Source organism: Phaenicophaeus curvirostris, chromosome 2 (assembly GCF_032191515.1).
Source record: "Phaenicophaeus curvirostris isolate KB17595 chromosome 2, BPBGC_Pcur_1.0, whole genome shotgun sequence".
NCBI lineage: Eukaryota > Metazoa > Chordata > Aves > Cuculiformes > Cuculidae > Phaenicophaeus > Phaenicophaeus curvirostris.
The window spans coordinates 55,352,348-55,370,721 of record NC_091393.1 but is presented as its reverse complement, the minus strand read 5'-3'; the positions used below and the strand labels follow the sequence as shown (position 1 = coordinate 55,370,721).

The window sequence follows — 18,374 nt, the reverse complement described above, 5'->3', positions numbered from 1 at the left end:
CTTGTATGACTGTTGAATTGTTTTTTTGCCAAGTATTTATCTCTGGTGTTTGGAGGATAGGTTTGTTTTAAAGGCCTCTTTCAACTTTCTATGAAATAATCTGGACTTTTTTAAAAAAATATATGTTCTTGCCACATACGGAAAATATCAAAATATCAAGTCTCTTATCATTGTTGACTTCCTTTCTGGGTTCACTTTTCTTAACGTATGGGTCTCCATATTGCAGCAGAAAGCTATTACTCAAAGTTGACCGACCCATTAGAAGTAAGTTCAGATAACTAGAGGGAGGATAGGAGAGGATGGAAGCATACACATCCCATTCCCAAATTTCTCTGGTGTTGGTGCTTGTTCTTCATGGGGGAAGAAGTTATATTCCCCGCTTATCCAGACTTGTGGAGTCATCTGCCTCCTTTCACTATCCTGGTCTCTCTTCTCCTGTGGTGAGCTCTCACTTGACTTAAAACAGTTCTCCTCAACTTGGAAGAGGAAACATCGATCTAAATGAAGGCAGGCACTAGTTTTTTTAAGAGGTTCATTGCTCCTTCCTGCAAGGCAGCTGGAGTGCAGTGGGTAACACTTCAGGAGACAGAAGAGAGCAGGAAGACAGACATATGACATGAGGCAGTATCGGCATATTTGGCATGTCAGTGACTTAGCCTTGTCCCCATACAAGACTGACATGGTAACCTGAGAGCTATAATTGAAGACCTTCAAATCACCTGATTTATGCCACAGTGGAAAACTGAATTGAAGAGTGTAAAGGTCACAAAAGGGAGGAAGGAGGAGGGGTTGTTCCACTCCTCCAAGTTTGTCAAATGAAACCTATTTTTTTCCAGTGCTCTGCCTTTAGGTAATATCATGACAAATGAAAATATTTCCAGGTTGTACTGTGGAAGTTGATTATACAAACATTTTTGCCAAGTGCGGTGAATGGCCAGCCTGCAGAACAAAGGGGAGCTTTCTGAGCTTGAGGCCATCCACTGGAAATGAGGTTGAGTAGCAGCACTTCTCAGGGAGGCATTGAAGCAGTTAGCAGCCTCAGCACTAGTATATTTCTTCCTCTAGTGGAAGTGTATTTATTATTTGGGTGAATCTGAAGCGTCTGAGCCCATGGTTTTGCCTGCCCCTGCATCTATTGTGCTATGGCAGTGTGGTGTGGGTTGCTACCTAGCTCATTTCTTCTGGTCTTATCTTTAGCTGTCACTCAGAGGGATCAAAGTGTAGTGTCAAAACAAAGAAAACACTACTGGCAGCAGTTCTCTGTGTGCTATCTTCTATCCACTGCCCACAGTCTCAAATAACAAGAATGAAGGAGGGAAGAGACCAGTAAGTGGAGGAGAAGGCTCCTTGGTGCATTTACTAGGAGGAGGGGAGTGGCTCAGAGAGGAAGGCGTAGTCAAGGAGGGCTTATAAGACCTGGGTTTAACGATGCTGACCTCCAAGTGAATGACCTAAGGCAGACTGTTTCTTTTAATTTGTAAATGGGTCAACTTTTCAATCCTGGTGTGATTGAATGGGGATGATGGTGTTCAGGGGTGTTTTCTGTTTTCCTCCACTATTACCATGAAAGCCATCCGTCGTATGTCTGCTGTCACATCAGCCCAACATACCTCTTCTTTGCCTAAGAGGCACATAACTCCTGTGTTGCTCTTTATACAGCACAGTCGTGTATGGACACAATGAAAGGTCCTTAAACAGTACCGGAGTAGGAATAAATAAAAATTATATATGGTCCTTACTGAAACTTCTGCTAATAAACAATAGAAATCATTTCTCATCTTGAAGTGTAGGCTGTGCTGCCCTCCAGGGTGCATTAGCCTTCAACCTATTCCCCCTCACCCTACTGCTAGTAAGCCAACTATCAGTGAAGCCACATTAAAGAGGAATTCCACAAGGCTGTACCAGCCTCTCCTGCCACTCCCATCAAAGAGGTTTCAGTGGAATCTGGACACTTCTGTCACTGAATGGGGTATTCTGGTGTTGGAAGCTGTCTTTTTTTCCACTCCATCTTGGTTTTGTGGTTGTAGACTCTTGACGGCATTGTGCTTTTATGTTTGTTTTCATTATTTTCTTATTCTTTGCATGAAGCAATTTTCTTGGGCACAACTGGGGTTTCAAAGTTAGGGGAAATGGAAAATAAATCTCTAACACCACAGGCTTATGTGTTGATTCACAAACTGCTTGACTTGACTGAATATGCTTTTCTGCAAATTAAAAAAACAAACTCTTGTCCTGTGCCAACAAAGGAAGAGGAGTGCTAAAAACTTGGGAATCCACAGATCTTCTGGAATCAGAATATGCAGACACTTGAATAAATGTGGTTTTATTTTATCCAGGGGAAAAGATAGAAGTAGGAGTTCAAATGTGCAGAGTCAGCTATTGTTTTAACACTGCACTCTGTCACCCCACACAGCACCTTCAGCCGTACTTTCATCATGTTTTCATTTGGCAACCTTCCGAAGAAGAGGAATGAGTGATGTCTGTGTACGGTTTCACTTAGCCAACCAGCGATTCCTTATTATTGCTTTCAGTGAATGCATAAGTTAAAATAAAAAAAAAAGCCCAACTGCCTTGAATTTTAAACTATTTTAAGAATTTCTGTTTAAAAACAAGAAATTTACCATCAATAAACCCAGATGATGGTAACCTAATAATGAAACTAGTGATATGATGAATAAAAATAGACAGTGAGACTGAAGTGAATGTTTAAAAACTTGAAGTGTTAAACGTGTAAATCACAATTGAGCAGTGCATTTATATGTTCTCTGATTAAACACATGATTTTTAGCAGACTACTAAGTTTTCTCAGAGAATAAAGTAGTTTTAAATATTTATGTTGTATAACCGTGAAGAGATCCTTCCAGGCAGTACTGCGCTGATGGGGATTCGCTTAAGGTATTCGGTTTAAGCTAGATAACACCAGCACTTCTCATAGTAGCTGCAGCCTAGCAGAATGAAGACTGACTACATGCTTACTGCTGTTGACTCTGGCTTTTCGGAGACATTTTCAATGGACTGTGTTTTGGTGAGGAGGTCAGAGGCAATGTTTAAAAGCCAAAGAAAGAAAGAAGGAAAGGAACGGGGGTTGCTTTCAGCAGTCTCGGGGATTGGCTATGGGGCTTTAAAAAGATTAAGTCCTTTCTTCAGAAGCCAAAAAAGCTTACAGTTAGGTGTCTAAATTAGGATGCAAAAGATGGGAATCCCCCACTTTTTTTTCGAAGTGTCTGAGAAATGTGATTTCTGCTGACAGATATTTGACCAAGGTATTTAAGGTACAAACAGGTAGCTCATATCATTTTTTTAGCAGAGTCTGATATCTGTGAAGCGTTACTACACATGGTGGATACCTGTGCCAACCAGTGGGAGTATTTCCATAGTGAAGTGCTGAATAATCAACAGTTCTGTTCAAAACCTAAAACTAAATTTAACCTTTATAAACCAGATAAGAAAAAGTAAGAACTTTTCCTACAAGCATCTTGTAAACATCTAGACTTCTGCTATGGCATATGTGTAAAAAGTTCCTTGAATTACTAGAGCTTCTTTTCTGATAAATTCCACTATTTTATTTTCAAGAAAAATTTATTTTAGTAAGGTACGAGGTGGCTTTTCTTTGGAAAATACCTTTAAGTTAAATGAAAATTAATCTTTCCAGCAGTATTACTTGAAAACTGAAACACAGGAAACTTTTTAGCGTGAAAAGCTGTTACACTGTGATTCTAAATAGATAATCCCTTAAAAATCCCACTAAATACTAGGATACGGGTAGATCCTTAGCATGCCATAGTATAGTCCTTTTCCTACTTCTGAAACTTATGGAAGGAAGCGTGTCTGAGTGTGTACATGTGCATGGCTGTGTTAATGTGTATAGAAACCAGCAGGGAGGCACAGATGCTCTATCTGAATTGGGCTCAGACAGGACTCATCTGCCTGCATTGTGAGATCAGAGTCTGAAACTCTCTTTTGACAAAATTCACAGTGCCCCACCCTCTTTGCACGCATATGCCTTGCAAAACATGTGGTGATCTGAGAAAATCACTTTTGTTTGCCATTCACCCTCCTACAACTGCTTCCTCACTGATGATTCTTCTAAGGTTACATTTGCAAAATTTGAGATGTTGATACTTGCCTGAAAAGTATCTTAAATTCTTGTCAAAAAAAAGCCCAAACATAAATCCATAGGGATACAGCTTAGACTCGGTCATGCAAGATACTGTGCGCATCTCCAGAGTAGCAGAATGCCACCCCTGTCATTAAAGAAGTCTACTCTGATGTTAGCCAGAGTCCTGCTAGGTTTTGTTTGATAACCACAGCTGTGGTCTCTGGAAAGAGGCTGAGGGCATAGTAATTATGCTGCTGTCAAATTAGTTTGAAATATTTTTACACAAATGCAAGTTGAACCTAAATGAATTTACAGAGGTTTAAGTGTAAAGCTGTTATTTTTAAGTTGGCCTACTGACAACGAGGAGTGGAATTCTTTTTCCCTTTGCTTTTGCTGTTGCTTTTAGTCCTTGATTGCAAGGAAATAGAGCCCAAAAGCCATGTTAACAGACACTTCTTGCATTTCATCCACTGTGTTCAAATTTGCTGTGGCATGAACATATTTAATAATCAACCTGAAAGAAGTTTCATCTTGTGATGGCTGTCCATGTTCGTGAGGTATTGTATTCAGCTTAATGCTACCAGGAATTATTATCCAGGATATTTGCAATGTATGCTCTCCAATCCTCATTAGACCTTTTTGCACTGCTTGGATTCATGTTAAAAGCCTGAAGTCAAGAACGTGACATCATTCCACCACTTATGGTGCAATAATCATATAGCATGTTCAGAAAGTGTCTTGTGGTACATCGTTAAAAGTAATTTTGAAATTTTGTATCTGAAGGGGGATTTTATTTCAGCCTTCGTTGCTTTTAACTGCCTTACGTTTAACCTTATGGAAAGTCTGGCAAACTTCTTTTCTTGTGATGTCACTGTTACTGGAGTTTTTTATTAATGGAAAGGCAGACTACTTTAAACTTGAATGCTTCTAAAATTCAATCATAAATACAAAAAAGGTCAGTCTGACACAAACCCTTCAACTGATATATCTTTGCAGAAGAACCATTACTTCTAAACAGGCATTGCAAAACAGGTGAATTGAGAAACTCGCTGTAAATACACCAGATAGTCTATTATTCACAAACCACTTTCTTGCCTTTGTTGGAATAAAATTAAATATTTCTATTTTGTGTTCTAAAGCTTTTTGTGTTGTTTGAGATTACCAAGTCGTTTTCCCCAAGTGTTATCTTTTTAGATTTTGTTCAACACTTCTTCCATATGTGTTGTTAATTAAATATGCTAGAGTACAAATTACTGATGGGATATTCCCTGGAGTATTGCACACATCTCTGGTCAGCACTGAAATAGCTGAACTGGTGGAATGATCCTTACGCTGCCGTCCTGTTCCTACTGAAAGAAGTTGAAGAGTTTAAAATAGACTATAGGGGTTCACAATTGCTGTCTCCAAGGTCATTCAAAACAGAAGGAGAGAGAAAGAGGAAAGTGTTGTTTACTCAGAAAACCCAAAAATGATGACCCAAAAAGTAAATGCCTGATCTGACCACAAAAACTAGTCTGCTGAAAATCTGTGAAAGGGTTTCTAACAGAATCTGCATCTGCCTTCAAACAGAAGCTGAAAAGGGAGAAAACGCGTTCAGTTTGAGCATAGTAATGTGATGTGTGTACTCAGGGGGACTGGGGTTGAACTTAGTGACTTGTGATTTCAAAGTGTATCCTAGAATGCTTCCATATTCTTTTTTTTTTAACATGTCCAAAGCACTTTACAATATCAATGCTACAATTCAAAATACATATGTTAGGAAAGACAGGAGGTGAGAATAAAAAAAAAAAATCAATCAAAGAAGCAGCGGTGGGTCAGGAATTTTCTGCTACAATTCCTTGCTTCTCAGTGGAACCTTCCTTGGCTGCCTGCTACCTTGCCTTGTCCACCGGTTATCTTTACTGTGAAATGAAATTTATTAGAACTACGTGGCAGTAAATTTCTTCCCCAACTTTAGGCAGTAGCGTATGTTCATGTCATCAACTTTGTAATGTACAAATTGTGCAGCTCCCGGATGCTGGAATAGCTGAAATGATGGTTGTACCTGTAGCTGAATATCATATCCATCACTGCTCTTCTTTACTTGGTTTTATGCTCTAGCAAGCCTGTTCAACAAGTCTAAATGAGTGATTCAGATTTCTCAGTCAGCAAACAAGGTCTTAGTTTCTTGCAGCTAATGCTCATCCTTGTACTTTTTCCATGTCTCTGCAGCTTCCTATTGTTGAAAAAATAAGGATCATTGCTCAGAAGGTGTATGGAGCCCAGGATATAGAGTTGTCTCCCACTGCACAGTCACAAATAGATCGTTACACCCGGCAGGTAAGAGCACAAGTAAATTACAGTTGGATACCTGCTGGATTAGAGTCTTGGGAAACTTTGGAGTGTAGAAATTTCTCAGATTGGAGTGTTTGGTCAAGCTTTGCTAAAAGGCCTGATTTTGCCCATGGTGCTAAACTGTGGAGGTCAGTATGAACTAGTTGAGATTACATGAGATTAGATTAGATTACATTAGACTAGACTAGACTAGATTAGACTAGACAGAACAGAGTGGTTTTAACCTTGAAAGCTATGTCTAGGGTAAGTATGGTATTTGGAATCACTCTGAGATTGTTGATGAAAATCTGTACATCCTATGCAGAGCGGTAGTTTTGGGTTACTGCCTTAAATGTGAAAACTGCACATCTGCCAAAGTAGGTGCTAGTGAATGTGCCAAATTTTAGCATGAGTGTTCATTTATACTTGCAAATAAATGACTTTCCAAACACAGAAAGACCTGTGCACAGCTACACTCCCAGTATTTGTTTTCCTTCTGTTCGTTTTCAAGTGCTTATAAATACTAGAAAGTGAAATAGATCACTGTTCCTAAAGCATGTGGGAGTGGGCATTGTTACAGTTTGGAAACAGTTTTGAAACCATGTGGAGAAGTGAATGTATCTTCTGTAATGGAACAGCTTCTGTAAAGATGACTGGAGCCTTTCTGTCAGAAAACAGGAACTATGGACAATGCGTCATGGAAAAATTTCTGAGTGTACTTCAGCAGCCTGGTCAGAAAGGGAGAAGTACAGCTGTCTTCTCCATAATGCAAATCTCCTGAGAATGAATTTGATTTTCTAGATGGAAAAGAAGCTTACTTAGTGTGCTTGGAGGAAAATAAATCTATGTCTTTATCTTTTCCTGCTGTGATTCACTAATCCATTTTTTTAGTCTAAACATTAGTAGTATTAGGAAATATTTTTACAATGTCACTAAAGGATTGTCATCAGTGCTGACAGGAGAGGCAATTCCCTTCAGTGCCACCTCTCCTCCTGGCATTGTGAATTACATTCTTGTTGGTCAAGGAATTGAACAGAAGAGTGGAAAGTGCCTGACTCAAGGTTAATTGATAACCTCGCAGACAAATAGTGTGAGGGAAGCTCATGAGGGATTTTCCCTGGATTTCTCCCACTTTTGAGTACCTACTGCACTGTCATTAGTGAAGTGGGTGCCATGGCCTTGCTCAGTATTTGATGTATTTAAAAACAAAGCAAAGCATTTTTGAGCCCTTTGTGTTTATGCCTAAGAAGACATTAGTAGCCTTAGAGAGCTTTGGGCTATGAATCCTGGTCTCAAGTGGGTATCTAGCTATGTCATTAGAGCCCAAAGGGAAGTGCTCTACTGGAGTTTTATTGAGCTGGTGTAGGTTTCTCATTCAGTGCAGTACCCGTTGAGCGCCCTGTCTGAAAACAGCACACTCTTGCTGTTGCATAGGCAACTTTTGCACCTAACTCTAGATTGAGAACCCATTCTAGAAGCTGGATATCACTGCAGCCAAGTCTCTAGAGATAATAGATTTGGGCTAAGAGTGAATGGCACGTAAAATAGAGTAATCTGTCCATTTGTGAAGTATTATAATTTTATCTGTTAAGAAACAGGTTAACTATTGCTAAATGGATTTTAGGATTTCTAGAATATACTGATAAGAAAGTGAAAATATATTCTATCTTTATTGTAAACTTAATGTTTTTCTTTTATTTTCTTTCTCTTCTCTGTTAGGGATTTGGAAAGCTTCCCATTTGTATGGCAAAAACTCACCTGTCCCTCTCCCATCAGCCTGAGAGGAAGGGTGTTCCCACGGGTTTCATTCTGCCAATTAGTGATGTGAGAGCCAGTATTGGAGCTGGATTTATCTACCCTTTGGTAGGAACGGTGAGTTGGTCACTCCCCTTCCTTTGACCTAACTTGACAGGAAAGTGCATTTCCTGTTTGTCTCTAGAAATAATGTGTAGAACCAGGTGAGTTTGGGGGGTTTTATAAATGTTATCCTCACATTTCTTTACCTCTGCTTTGAAAGTAAAAAAGAGAATTAGGAAAATGTAATATCATATAAGGGCTTTTATTACAGTGTCTGAGAGAATGACTCTTGCCATTGGTTCTGTTTCTGATGTTTTTCAGTTAGTATAGGATACTTGGCACCCTAATGCTACAGAAAAATGAATTTACATGTCCGTTGCCTTTCCTTATTCAAGTTCAGCCTGTAAATAACTGTAGCTACATGATTATGTTTTAAATGTTAAATTCATCATTACAAAGAATTTGGTAATGTATTCAGGTGGAAAGGATTGTGATAGGAAAAAATGTATTATTAAAATTATGGCTTTTCAGCTGATGAGTCTGATCTATTCCTAGTTCTTGTGAACATCTCTGCTGGTTCTGTGAAACTGAGTTATGATGGGAAGGGGAAATCTATATTCAGAAGTGTAGCACATTCTTTGTCCTATTTAGAGATTTAAACAATGAGGCAATAATTAGAGGCAATTGTCCTCCTTTCTTCCTAACTGTTCTTAAAAGTACAGGCTCAGATTAGGAAGCTTCTGATATTTTCTTATTTGACATCCCTTATCAAAGTAGCTGACAAGCTAGTCAGCTCATGCCTTTTGCCAGCACAGCTTATTCCAAGCAGTAGATGAACTGTATCTGACATCTCATAGCATGAGTTATTACCTATCTGTAGCTGATTCATGGGATGGTGCTAGAGAGGGGATGCAAAAGCCATTACATTTCCGGAGAGAGTACTCTTCCAATGTTATCTCATCTTCCCAGAGCACTGCCTGATTTCCTTGTGTAGCAGCACACTTAGGAAAGGTTGAAAGTTTCTAATCTATTGTTTTGAATCCCCTCTGAAACAATCAAGTGTTTGAAACAAGGAAGGAAGTACTTTTTGACCAGGAGAGTTCCTGGAGTTCAGGAAACTGTGTAACTTTAATTCACTGGACTTAAGTATAAACTCTTCCTTCTGCATGGCCATGCTATGTGCATCCACCAGAAGTGGAGCATAGCTGATTATTTTAATTGCATAAGGCCAAATTCCAATTACTGGTGACAGAATAAAATTTGTCAAGTTCTAGTATCTCCTTCGTGGCCTGAATTCAAGTTTGCACTGGAAGTCCAGTGTCATAAAGTTGCGAGGAATGAATGTGAAGAATGGGCAGTGACTAATTTAAATCCATGAGGGACCTATTCTGTTAGATGTCAGAGTGAAATATTCTTGGGTTGAGCTTTCTGAGTGAGTCACACTTGACATGCTTCAACACAAACTAGCTGCAGTTCAGCCTCATAAATCGATAGGAACTGTCCATAGGACCAGTAGAAACCAAACAAGTTCAAGGATTACCTTTCATTTTTGGTTTCCACCTAGAACCAAAACTACAGTTCTTATGAAGAACACCTTATATATGGAATTTCTTACTGGAGGAGACTGTAAAAAAATACTTCCAATTTGCTTACTCTGATTTTGGTGTGAGGTAGTGTAGCCATGAAACGTTTCCTTTTTCAGGAACTGGGTAGGTAGTATACTTTTAGTGTTAGATATTTCAGGAGAGTTTGTAGGGCAAGGTACTGCATAAACATAACATCCTCAAGAGCTAAAAATCTAAATTCATCTAACTGAATGAATATGAATGAATTCCCAACTTCCTTACCATACAATTATTTTTCTAGAACTAAATTTATGGCATGAGATCCAGCTTACTGCCTTTCAGAATTAAGAGTAGTGATCATCAGGAAACACTCCCGTAATAGAGTTATACCCCTGCTTTTGAGATCACTTTTCTATTTTGACACTTCCAGATTTTTTGCATGTTGTTGCTGTTAGCAATAAGTCATAGGACTAGTAGTACTTTTTAAGTTGCGCAAGAAGAATATTTTTGATGTCAGGTTCCAAACCCAGGGGTCTTCCTTTGACAGTTCTCTTACTAATAAAGCTATCTAAAATGTCTACAAGAACAAAGCAAGTATAAAAGGGCATTTCCCGAAGGCTTAAAGTGGCTGGAAGTCACAGGCTATGAGTAGCAGGATTACAGAAATCCTGGTGACAGCATATGGTGAAAGCATCCAGTCATGACAGTGGATTAGATTTCTTTATAAAGGAAAAAAGGAAGAAGCAGTATATATTTTTTCCTTTCATTATATGCTAGCTAATTGTAGTAATGGAAGAGGATCTTTAATACCTAGGCAGCTTAGAGCCTTCTTACATCTAAGTCCTTTCTGATGGCAGAACAAATGCTATTTGGCAACATGATCAGTAAAGCTTTAGTGATAAATGTGATGCTAATTAAATGTGAAACTCCATTTTCAAAACATATTTTTTTACTGGATGAGCTCCTCTCACTTTAACCTGGCAGAACTTACCAGTGATAAAGCAGGTTGTTAAAATTCTGCTCCAGTTTAATTGAGAGGAGCATTTCAAAATAAATAGATAAGTACTGCTGAAAGGTAATAAACTATCTGCCCATAACTAGCATTTGTATTTTAACCTTGACTAATTAGATTTATATTTACCCCAGCACTGATAGGCAATCTTTAACATTTTGTCTTCATATTCTCTAAGCAATATTTGTTTTCTGTTATGATTGGCTCTGGTTCCCTCACAGCATGGAAGTCTTTCCAGGAAAAATGAGCAGAGCCTTATCAGAGGAAATCAGCAGTGAAACAAGAGGTGCATTTAATTAACACTGGTACAGCTTTTATCCAAGTTGTCTGTGACCATGACCCAGAGAGCTACATCACTCTCACAGGTGGATTGTTGACCTCATTGCTTGGCTCAATAGAGTGAGGGCAGGAAGGCTGCTAGAGTATGTGTAGGAAACCAGTGAGGTCATTCGCTAGCAATGCTTGGGTGGAGAATTATTAGATTTTTGTAGTATGTGTGTTTCTCTCCACCCCCACACAAAAAGCCATTGCAGTTTGGTGCTTTCTCACATTCAGCCACATTTCTAATCTCTTCCGTGGGATGTGCAAGAATGCAGGCTGGTTCTGGAAGTAAAACCTGGTTTTTTGCCTTTGTGAAGTGGTGGCTAACAAATCACGGGTGTGAGTAGTATGGCTGTGTTTGAATCTTCGTGAGATTTTTAAATACATGCTACTCTTTTCCAGCAATGCACTTTTATTTTAATGGCTTAAAATTACAGGCAAGGTTCCTTTCAAAATATGTGGAGCTTTTGGAACCATGCCAGCTCCCAAGTTCTCAGGCTGAACTGACATCCTTCAGATATCAACATATCTGAAGAAAGACTGGTCTATTACAGAGATATAATTTTTTTTTCCCCTATAGAGAAAGCGGTTTGAGTCTCTAGAGCTAGTTCTGAAACCATACCCTCTGGGAAGGAACTCTTGGAGCAACCCAGTGTGGTTTGAAATCAGTTTATGAGAGCAATAAAGCTCTAATTTGTAGATGAGAGCCAGGACTGTCCAGCTAAAATGTTACCCGAATATTGTAAGGTAGAAAACATTCTGAAAGGAAATACTTATGAATACTTGTAGAAGGAAAATATCATTCCGTGTTTAATGAATTTCTTCTTTCATCGTGGCTAAAAGCTTAACAAGTTTTGAGAGTGTCCTTTGAACATGAGCTGGAGTCCAGGCCCACATGGAGTGGAATTGCGGTTTCCCAGTGGTGCATGAGGCCTGGATTGTCTCCAAACTATTATTTTGTTACTTCTCTCAGCCTCTTTTATGGGACAGCTGAACAATTATTGGTGGATTGCCCAACTCATCCTGACAATCAGTGTAGCGTAGAGTGATTTTTCAAAAATATAAATTATGTTTAGATTTGTATCTTCCTTATAAAGCATTTAGTTTACAATGTAGTTTTATATTATTCACAAAGGAGTAGTGTTCTGCTAGGTATTCTGACCTCTCAGTCCAAAAAAATTCCCTGGTTAAGTGGCATTTGGCACCTGCCTTTGGTGTTGTGTAGCTGCTGTGTTGTAGGACTCATAAGTTCCCAAACAGCTAGCTGTAAAAATACTGGCTGCTCATAGCCTTTGCAGGCTGGTTTTGAGATGAGCAAAATACGTGTGGAAAAAGTAACAGAAAAGGAAAGCTATGAAGTTGAACTTACATGGGAAATGTAGATTAGCAACTGTGTTGTTCTGAATTGATGAATGCTAACAGAAAAAGAAAAGCCCATGCTCTGTTAGAGGATGTGCTTTTGCATTTGTTACAGTAGGTGTTATCCCTTTGGGGAAGGAGGGAGAGAGTTTTTCTGAATTACAAAAGGACATCGTTCCTGTTCAGAGACCAGGTGTGCACATGCAGAAATGCTGAATGATCTTACGCTTGGTGGAAGGCTGATTAATTATTCAGGGTAGGGTTGACAGGCCAGGGGGTGAACACATAGGCAAGATTAATGGCTGGAAATGAAGGTGGAGACAGTCAACTTTAATTTATTGCATTTAAAAGCTAGAGGCTGAGAGATGGTTAGTGTAATAACAGTAAATCCACTTATGTTCCTTGGTGGATTGCATGATGTGGTTGTAATGGTATTGGGATGGCCAGAGAGGGTCTCTGTGGTTGTGAATGATTTAGCTGAAAGGATGAGGAAAAAATTGTAGACTGTAATGAAAGGGGGCATATGACAGCCTCTGGGAATGTCCCAGGTATGTGGCCTAAGAGGCATTTGCGAGTCAAGCACTATTTGGGCCGTCTGTACTATGTAGGTGGGAATAGAGAATTGAGGGGAGGATTGGAAAGGTAATGTTGGCTGCAAAGGAAAAGAAGTTAAACTGAAACTTATACTAATGGGAGGAGATATATGTGAGATGATTTGAAGATACATCCAAGATGTATGTGGAGAACTGGAAGAGGGCAATGAAGTAAAAACCACAAGGGTAAAAGATTGGAAGGTGTTCCAAAACTGTTAGTTGAAACAATGACAGGATCTAAGATCTGGCCAGGAAGAAGTTTTGGGAGTAATTGATGGATGTAGTTACAGGGGAGCAGAACATGCCTTGCTGATGACTAAGGATATTTTTTTTTTTAATTGGAGAGAAAAGGAGTAGAGTTTAGCTGGACTGAAAAATTTGTTATTATCTCTGTAACTTTTGCCAGTATTTAGACAAGAATGTATTTAAATGATAGTTCAGAAATTTCCATACACTCTGAGCATTTGCAGTTTACTTCAACTGTTGTAAACTGTTGTGGATAAGCCAATGATTGTTGAAAATACACAGTAAATGTACTTTGCTTCAAATCATTGCACCTCCCTGCCATGGCTGTGACACAGACGCGGTGAAATATCCTCTTACAGTCTCAAAAAAACCCAAAACCCAAACCCCAAACTAAACAGCTTCTCTTCCTTGTCTGGCACTTAGAAATATCTTGACAGATAATGGAGGCAAGGCACTGAACTTCTATCTATTTCATGCCATCTCTCTTAACTGCTCTCTTTGTTTGCTAGTAAGTATTACTTAACCTAACCTACGTTATAATGTAGTACAATGTATTGCCTTTTCTGAATGAAAGACTGGGTCCTACTGCTGGCCATATCAGCAATTAAAAATTTAATTTAGAACTTATTACAGCTTCCTTCAGCCTAGCCTTGCATTCCTCAAGGGGCCAGCACTTGTAGTTAGCAGAACTAAGGGAATGATTTTGGTTAGTTTTTCTATTAAGAAGAAAAGAGAAGTTGTGTAGGCATGTGTGTTATTTCAGAAAACTGAATAGTTGGAGGAGGACTTGTTGTTTGAGACAGGATGAAACCATTAGACAGCATATCATGGAAGAAAATAGACCCTGTGGTTTGGTAAGCTATTTAATGTTTAGATTAGATGAGATTTTTCTCAATACAACTTCTATTATAAGCACTTTCAGTGACTACCATAATATTCAGTGTCCATATCATTTTCCCATCTTACTTTATTTTAAGCCTTGTCAGAGAAGGATTTTTTATGCTGACCCTAAACGCTTGAAAATTAACAAAAATTAACCTAGTTTATTTTTTTATCAATCAGGTTTCCTTGGTCATCTTCTCCATAGATATTTATATTAATTAAATACATCCATGGCAATGTAACACTACGTTCAAGCTTTTAGACTTAAATAATAAACATGACACTGCTAATTTAAAATAGTTTATCTGAATAGGTCTCTTAAAACAGGTGCTTATTTACAAGTACAAAAAAGTGGCTTTCCTGTTTCCCTTCAGTAAGCAGTGATACCCTAAAAACACATCTTGTTACCCTCCCATCCCTTGTGGTGGGAATTTTACCTAGCCCCCTTTGCTGTGCATGTAAAAAGAGGCAGAGAATATGAACAGCCATGCTATCATCTCCCTGGAAGGTATGGTAGATCACAACTGCTGCAGAGTAATTTCTTAAACTGGCATGCATAAATCACAAGTGCTTTAGCACATGGTTTCAGTTAAGATTAGCTCCCTTGACAGATCAGCTCAGGCAGTATAGATTCATTGATCAAGGGTAGTGCGTGGCTAGTATAGACAAGTTAAAGTGATGCTGGAAAAGAAGGATAGCTCATTATGCTCTAAAATAGTTTTCTTCAATGTGATTGTTAATGTCTTGCCCTCATTAGACCTGTGAAGTTGTGTGTAATGAACTCAATGCAGCTGTCTTAGGGTTGCACATGCCATTAGTGTAGGCAGATAAAAAGAGAATCACTGGTAGCATGTGTGCAGCCAAAGGGGGGCACCTCTGTGAAAGCGTAGTTGGCTTAACGCCTTCAGAGAGTCTGGCAGTCATTAAGGTCCTTGCTGTCTGTTCCAGTAAGACCTAATTGTGAGCATGGGTATGCTTTCTGTTTGTTTCATTGCCTTGTCTCTGATTTACAGTCTGTGATCCCTGGAGAGAATGAATATAACTGCATCAGTTAGAAAAGGAAAAAACTCAAGAGGCTAATATTCCATGTGGAGATAAAGTGTCTTTGAATGATATGTATTAGCCTATTTGCATGGGGCTTGCTATTAAGAATGACACACCAGTTAGAAGTGGTAAGTGCAACTTGGATGAAAGCCAGCAGCAATTTTGGACCACTGCTTTTAGGTTTTACACTTGACTGCAGACATGAAATAGGGACTTTGCAGTGGAAATGTAGGCACGTGCCAGTTTGAGCAGTTAGTGAATGCCTTGCTGGGCCTTCTCCAGGGTGAAGAGAGAAGCAGGTGACTGAACCATGCAGCTTTTATGGCAGCTTCTCCATGGTGTGGCAGTGCCCACCTGATCTCCTCCTGCAGTTCTGACTGTGCTGGTTAACATGCCTGTTGTGTATAAAGAATATAAAGAATCAGTATTTCCGTTGGAGTAAGCTGACCTACATTCTGTGGACAACACTAAAAGAAAGTTATGCTGCTACTCCTCCTTTATGACACCCACCCATCCATAAAAACTGGTGTGTTTCCATCAACAATCCTCATATGGCCTTATTTAAGAAAAAAGAGAGTACAAATGCATGTATACTGTATTTCACCTTTGATAAGTCATAATGGTTTTTTTCTGAAAAGACCTTACAATGAAAAGACATTCTTCATTTCTGATACTGTGACCATAACTGAAAAGAGGGTTGCATAAACCCACCTTGATACTGTACTAGAAACCTATAAAGACACAAAAACACATCTCCAAGGTGTGTGGGGAAGTCCATTCAAAATAGTACTTTCAGCATGGTACAACGGCAACCCACAGGTTTCTACAGATGCAGCACTTCCAGTGTTTGGAGAGACTACTCGATACTGCCCTGTGACTGTTGTCTGCCTTCCCATGTCTGCTCTTCCTGTTATTACACGTTGGTGAACACCACTTGTCAAAAGATGATCCTGTCCTATTATTTGCTCAATAGGAGGTGAGACAATAAGTAGCATGTTCCTGTGTGCTCGAGGAAATTCTGTTCCCGAGCAGGAATTATATTGTAGTAGTTCACAGTGTTTCATGTGTCTGGGACTAAAAACCTGCTATAGACTCTTGTCAGCTGGTACAGAACAGTAACTTACTTCTCTCAGAGTGGTTTTTCCGTGATGGATTTGTCTGCCAGCTTGACCCATCTTTTCTCTGTACCGTTTTAACCTCACTTTTTGAGGAATAAGAGTATATACAGTTTTACATCAAGATTAAGCCTTTCCAGTTTAATGCCTATTGCGCACAGCTGTGGGAAAATTATGTTTAATGCTTCCTTGTATTTTACATTGTAAAAGCCAAGAACACTATTTCTTGGCCTGGAGCTAAACTGTTAAGAACAGAGCTTTTCACAAGCCTGTGAAGAGGAAATATCGGCTCTGAACTATAGAGTTGGACAGGTAAGGCAAGAAATAACTTTCTTTCTCCTCACCATTTTGTTACTGCATTTACATACAAAAAGATGTTGGTCTGAGGTATCTTGCCAACATCAGTGAAACTTCTTGAGTGCTGATTGTGGTACAGCAGCTGCACTGTGGTATACTTTTGTCATAGAGGAAAATTATGTCAGCATTATATAGCTTCCAGAACTCAACAGCAGCCATAACGACCTCAGCATGGAAAGGCTTATGCTGATGTGGAGCCCAAGCCATGGTCTGCCGATTTTTCCTGCATTTGGAAAGTGTACAGTATTCCCAAACTGAAGTATGAAGGGATGTGTGAAGAATGGATGTGACTGTGGTGGTTCTTTAAAAGCCAGCGTCTGATTCAGTACTGAAATCATGTTTGCCGTGTGCATGGCTGTGTGCATGACTCGTCCCTTCATTTGGGTATTCCAGATGAAATGTGCTGTGTGAGATGCAGTCTGGGACAAGTCTGTGGGTGTTCACTTTTATAGCAAAATTTGACTTGTTTGAAATATTTTAATCTCTTACCTGTGTAGCTGTCCAGTGGGTGATAATCCCATGCTAGCTATACCAATGCTTGATACTTTACAGGTTAGTGCCTGCAGCTGGACATTCAGCTTATGCTTGAAGTCATATGAAAATGCCTAATGTAAATGGAACATCCTCTTTAACTGGTTTCATATTTTTCATAATTTTTTAATAACTTTTTAACTTTTGGAGCTAGCTGTAGGCTAAACAGTTTCTCTTCAGGAACTCGGGATTTTCTGAAGATGAAATCCTGTAATTGTGTGATATTTTCGGCTGGAGTGCCTGACCACAGCATCTTTCTGTAATAACCATGTTTCTTTAGGAAACATAAGGAGCTGGGCTTTGGGCATAATAAGAAAAGGTAATGAGATGAAGAACTTGAGAATAAGCCATTCAGTCATGTATAGGAATGTTGCAACTGGAAAGAAAATATTTTTTAAATGTTAGTGTTAAAGATCTACTCATGCTGTCCTACTTAAAACTTAGCAGCACTCTGAAGACTTTGAGTCTAAACCTCTGCATACATGCTTTCAGGAAAATTAGTGAGAATGAGGTAATCAGGTCATGGTTTTCTTTTCTGCAGAGCCACTCTGAATTCATCAGGGGCTATTTTTTATGTCGCTTTTCTAGGCTTTTGCAAAATTTTCAGTTGGGGACCACATGTCTGTAACAACAATTTAAACAAGATGAGTAGGTCCAAATCAACTGGTTCTTATTTCTACAAATATGCAAAATAACATAAAGATGTTCAGTTTTAATCATCATCTAGCAACAAACACATCAATTATTAAATGCATGCAGGCTTGTGAGAGTCACAGAAATATCATTTATATCCCTTACAATCTTTTTCTGATTCTCCTTAAATTCTGGCTTTAGAATCAAAAGCAGTCTATGAAGGACTGTTGAGTATGTGTCTATGAGAAAGATGCATTGATGCTTGTGAAGGGAATGTATCTAGCAGTACCTCTTACAGAGCTGGCAAATTTTTTTATGTAGTAAGCCACCTAGCAGAGTAACACTCTGCAATACAGAATATTAGGTGTGTTTTGAGATAGTCTTCTGGTTTTAGTGTTGCAATCAAATAAGCATACCATGAATTAAAGCAACAGAGGAATGTGGATAATGTGTTTGCCTTTTAGTAAAACATCAGTAAACTCTTAGGCTGAGATGACCTGGTTTTGT

The 18,374-nt window shown here is 39.0% G+C and overlaps 1 protein-coding gene across 1 annotated transcript in view; it reads left to right on the top strand.

The window, feature by feature from the left end:
- The window catches only part of MTHFD1L (methylenetetrahydrofolate dehydrogenase (NADP+ dependent) 1 like), a 153,978-nt gene that overhangs the window by 100,423 nt on the left and 35,181 nt on the right, over nucleotides 1–18,374 (top strand). Inside the window, exons 25-26 of the mRNA XM_069852119.1 lie at nucleotides 6,311–6,418; nucleotides 8,132–8,284. Coding sequence (XP_069708220.1) covers nucleotides 6,311–6,418; nucleotides 8,132–8,284 — 261 coding nt within the window. The remainder of the gene's footprint in view (nucleotides 1–6,310; nucleotides 6,419–8,131; nucleotides 8,285–18,374) is intronic.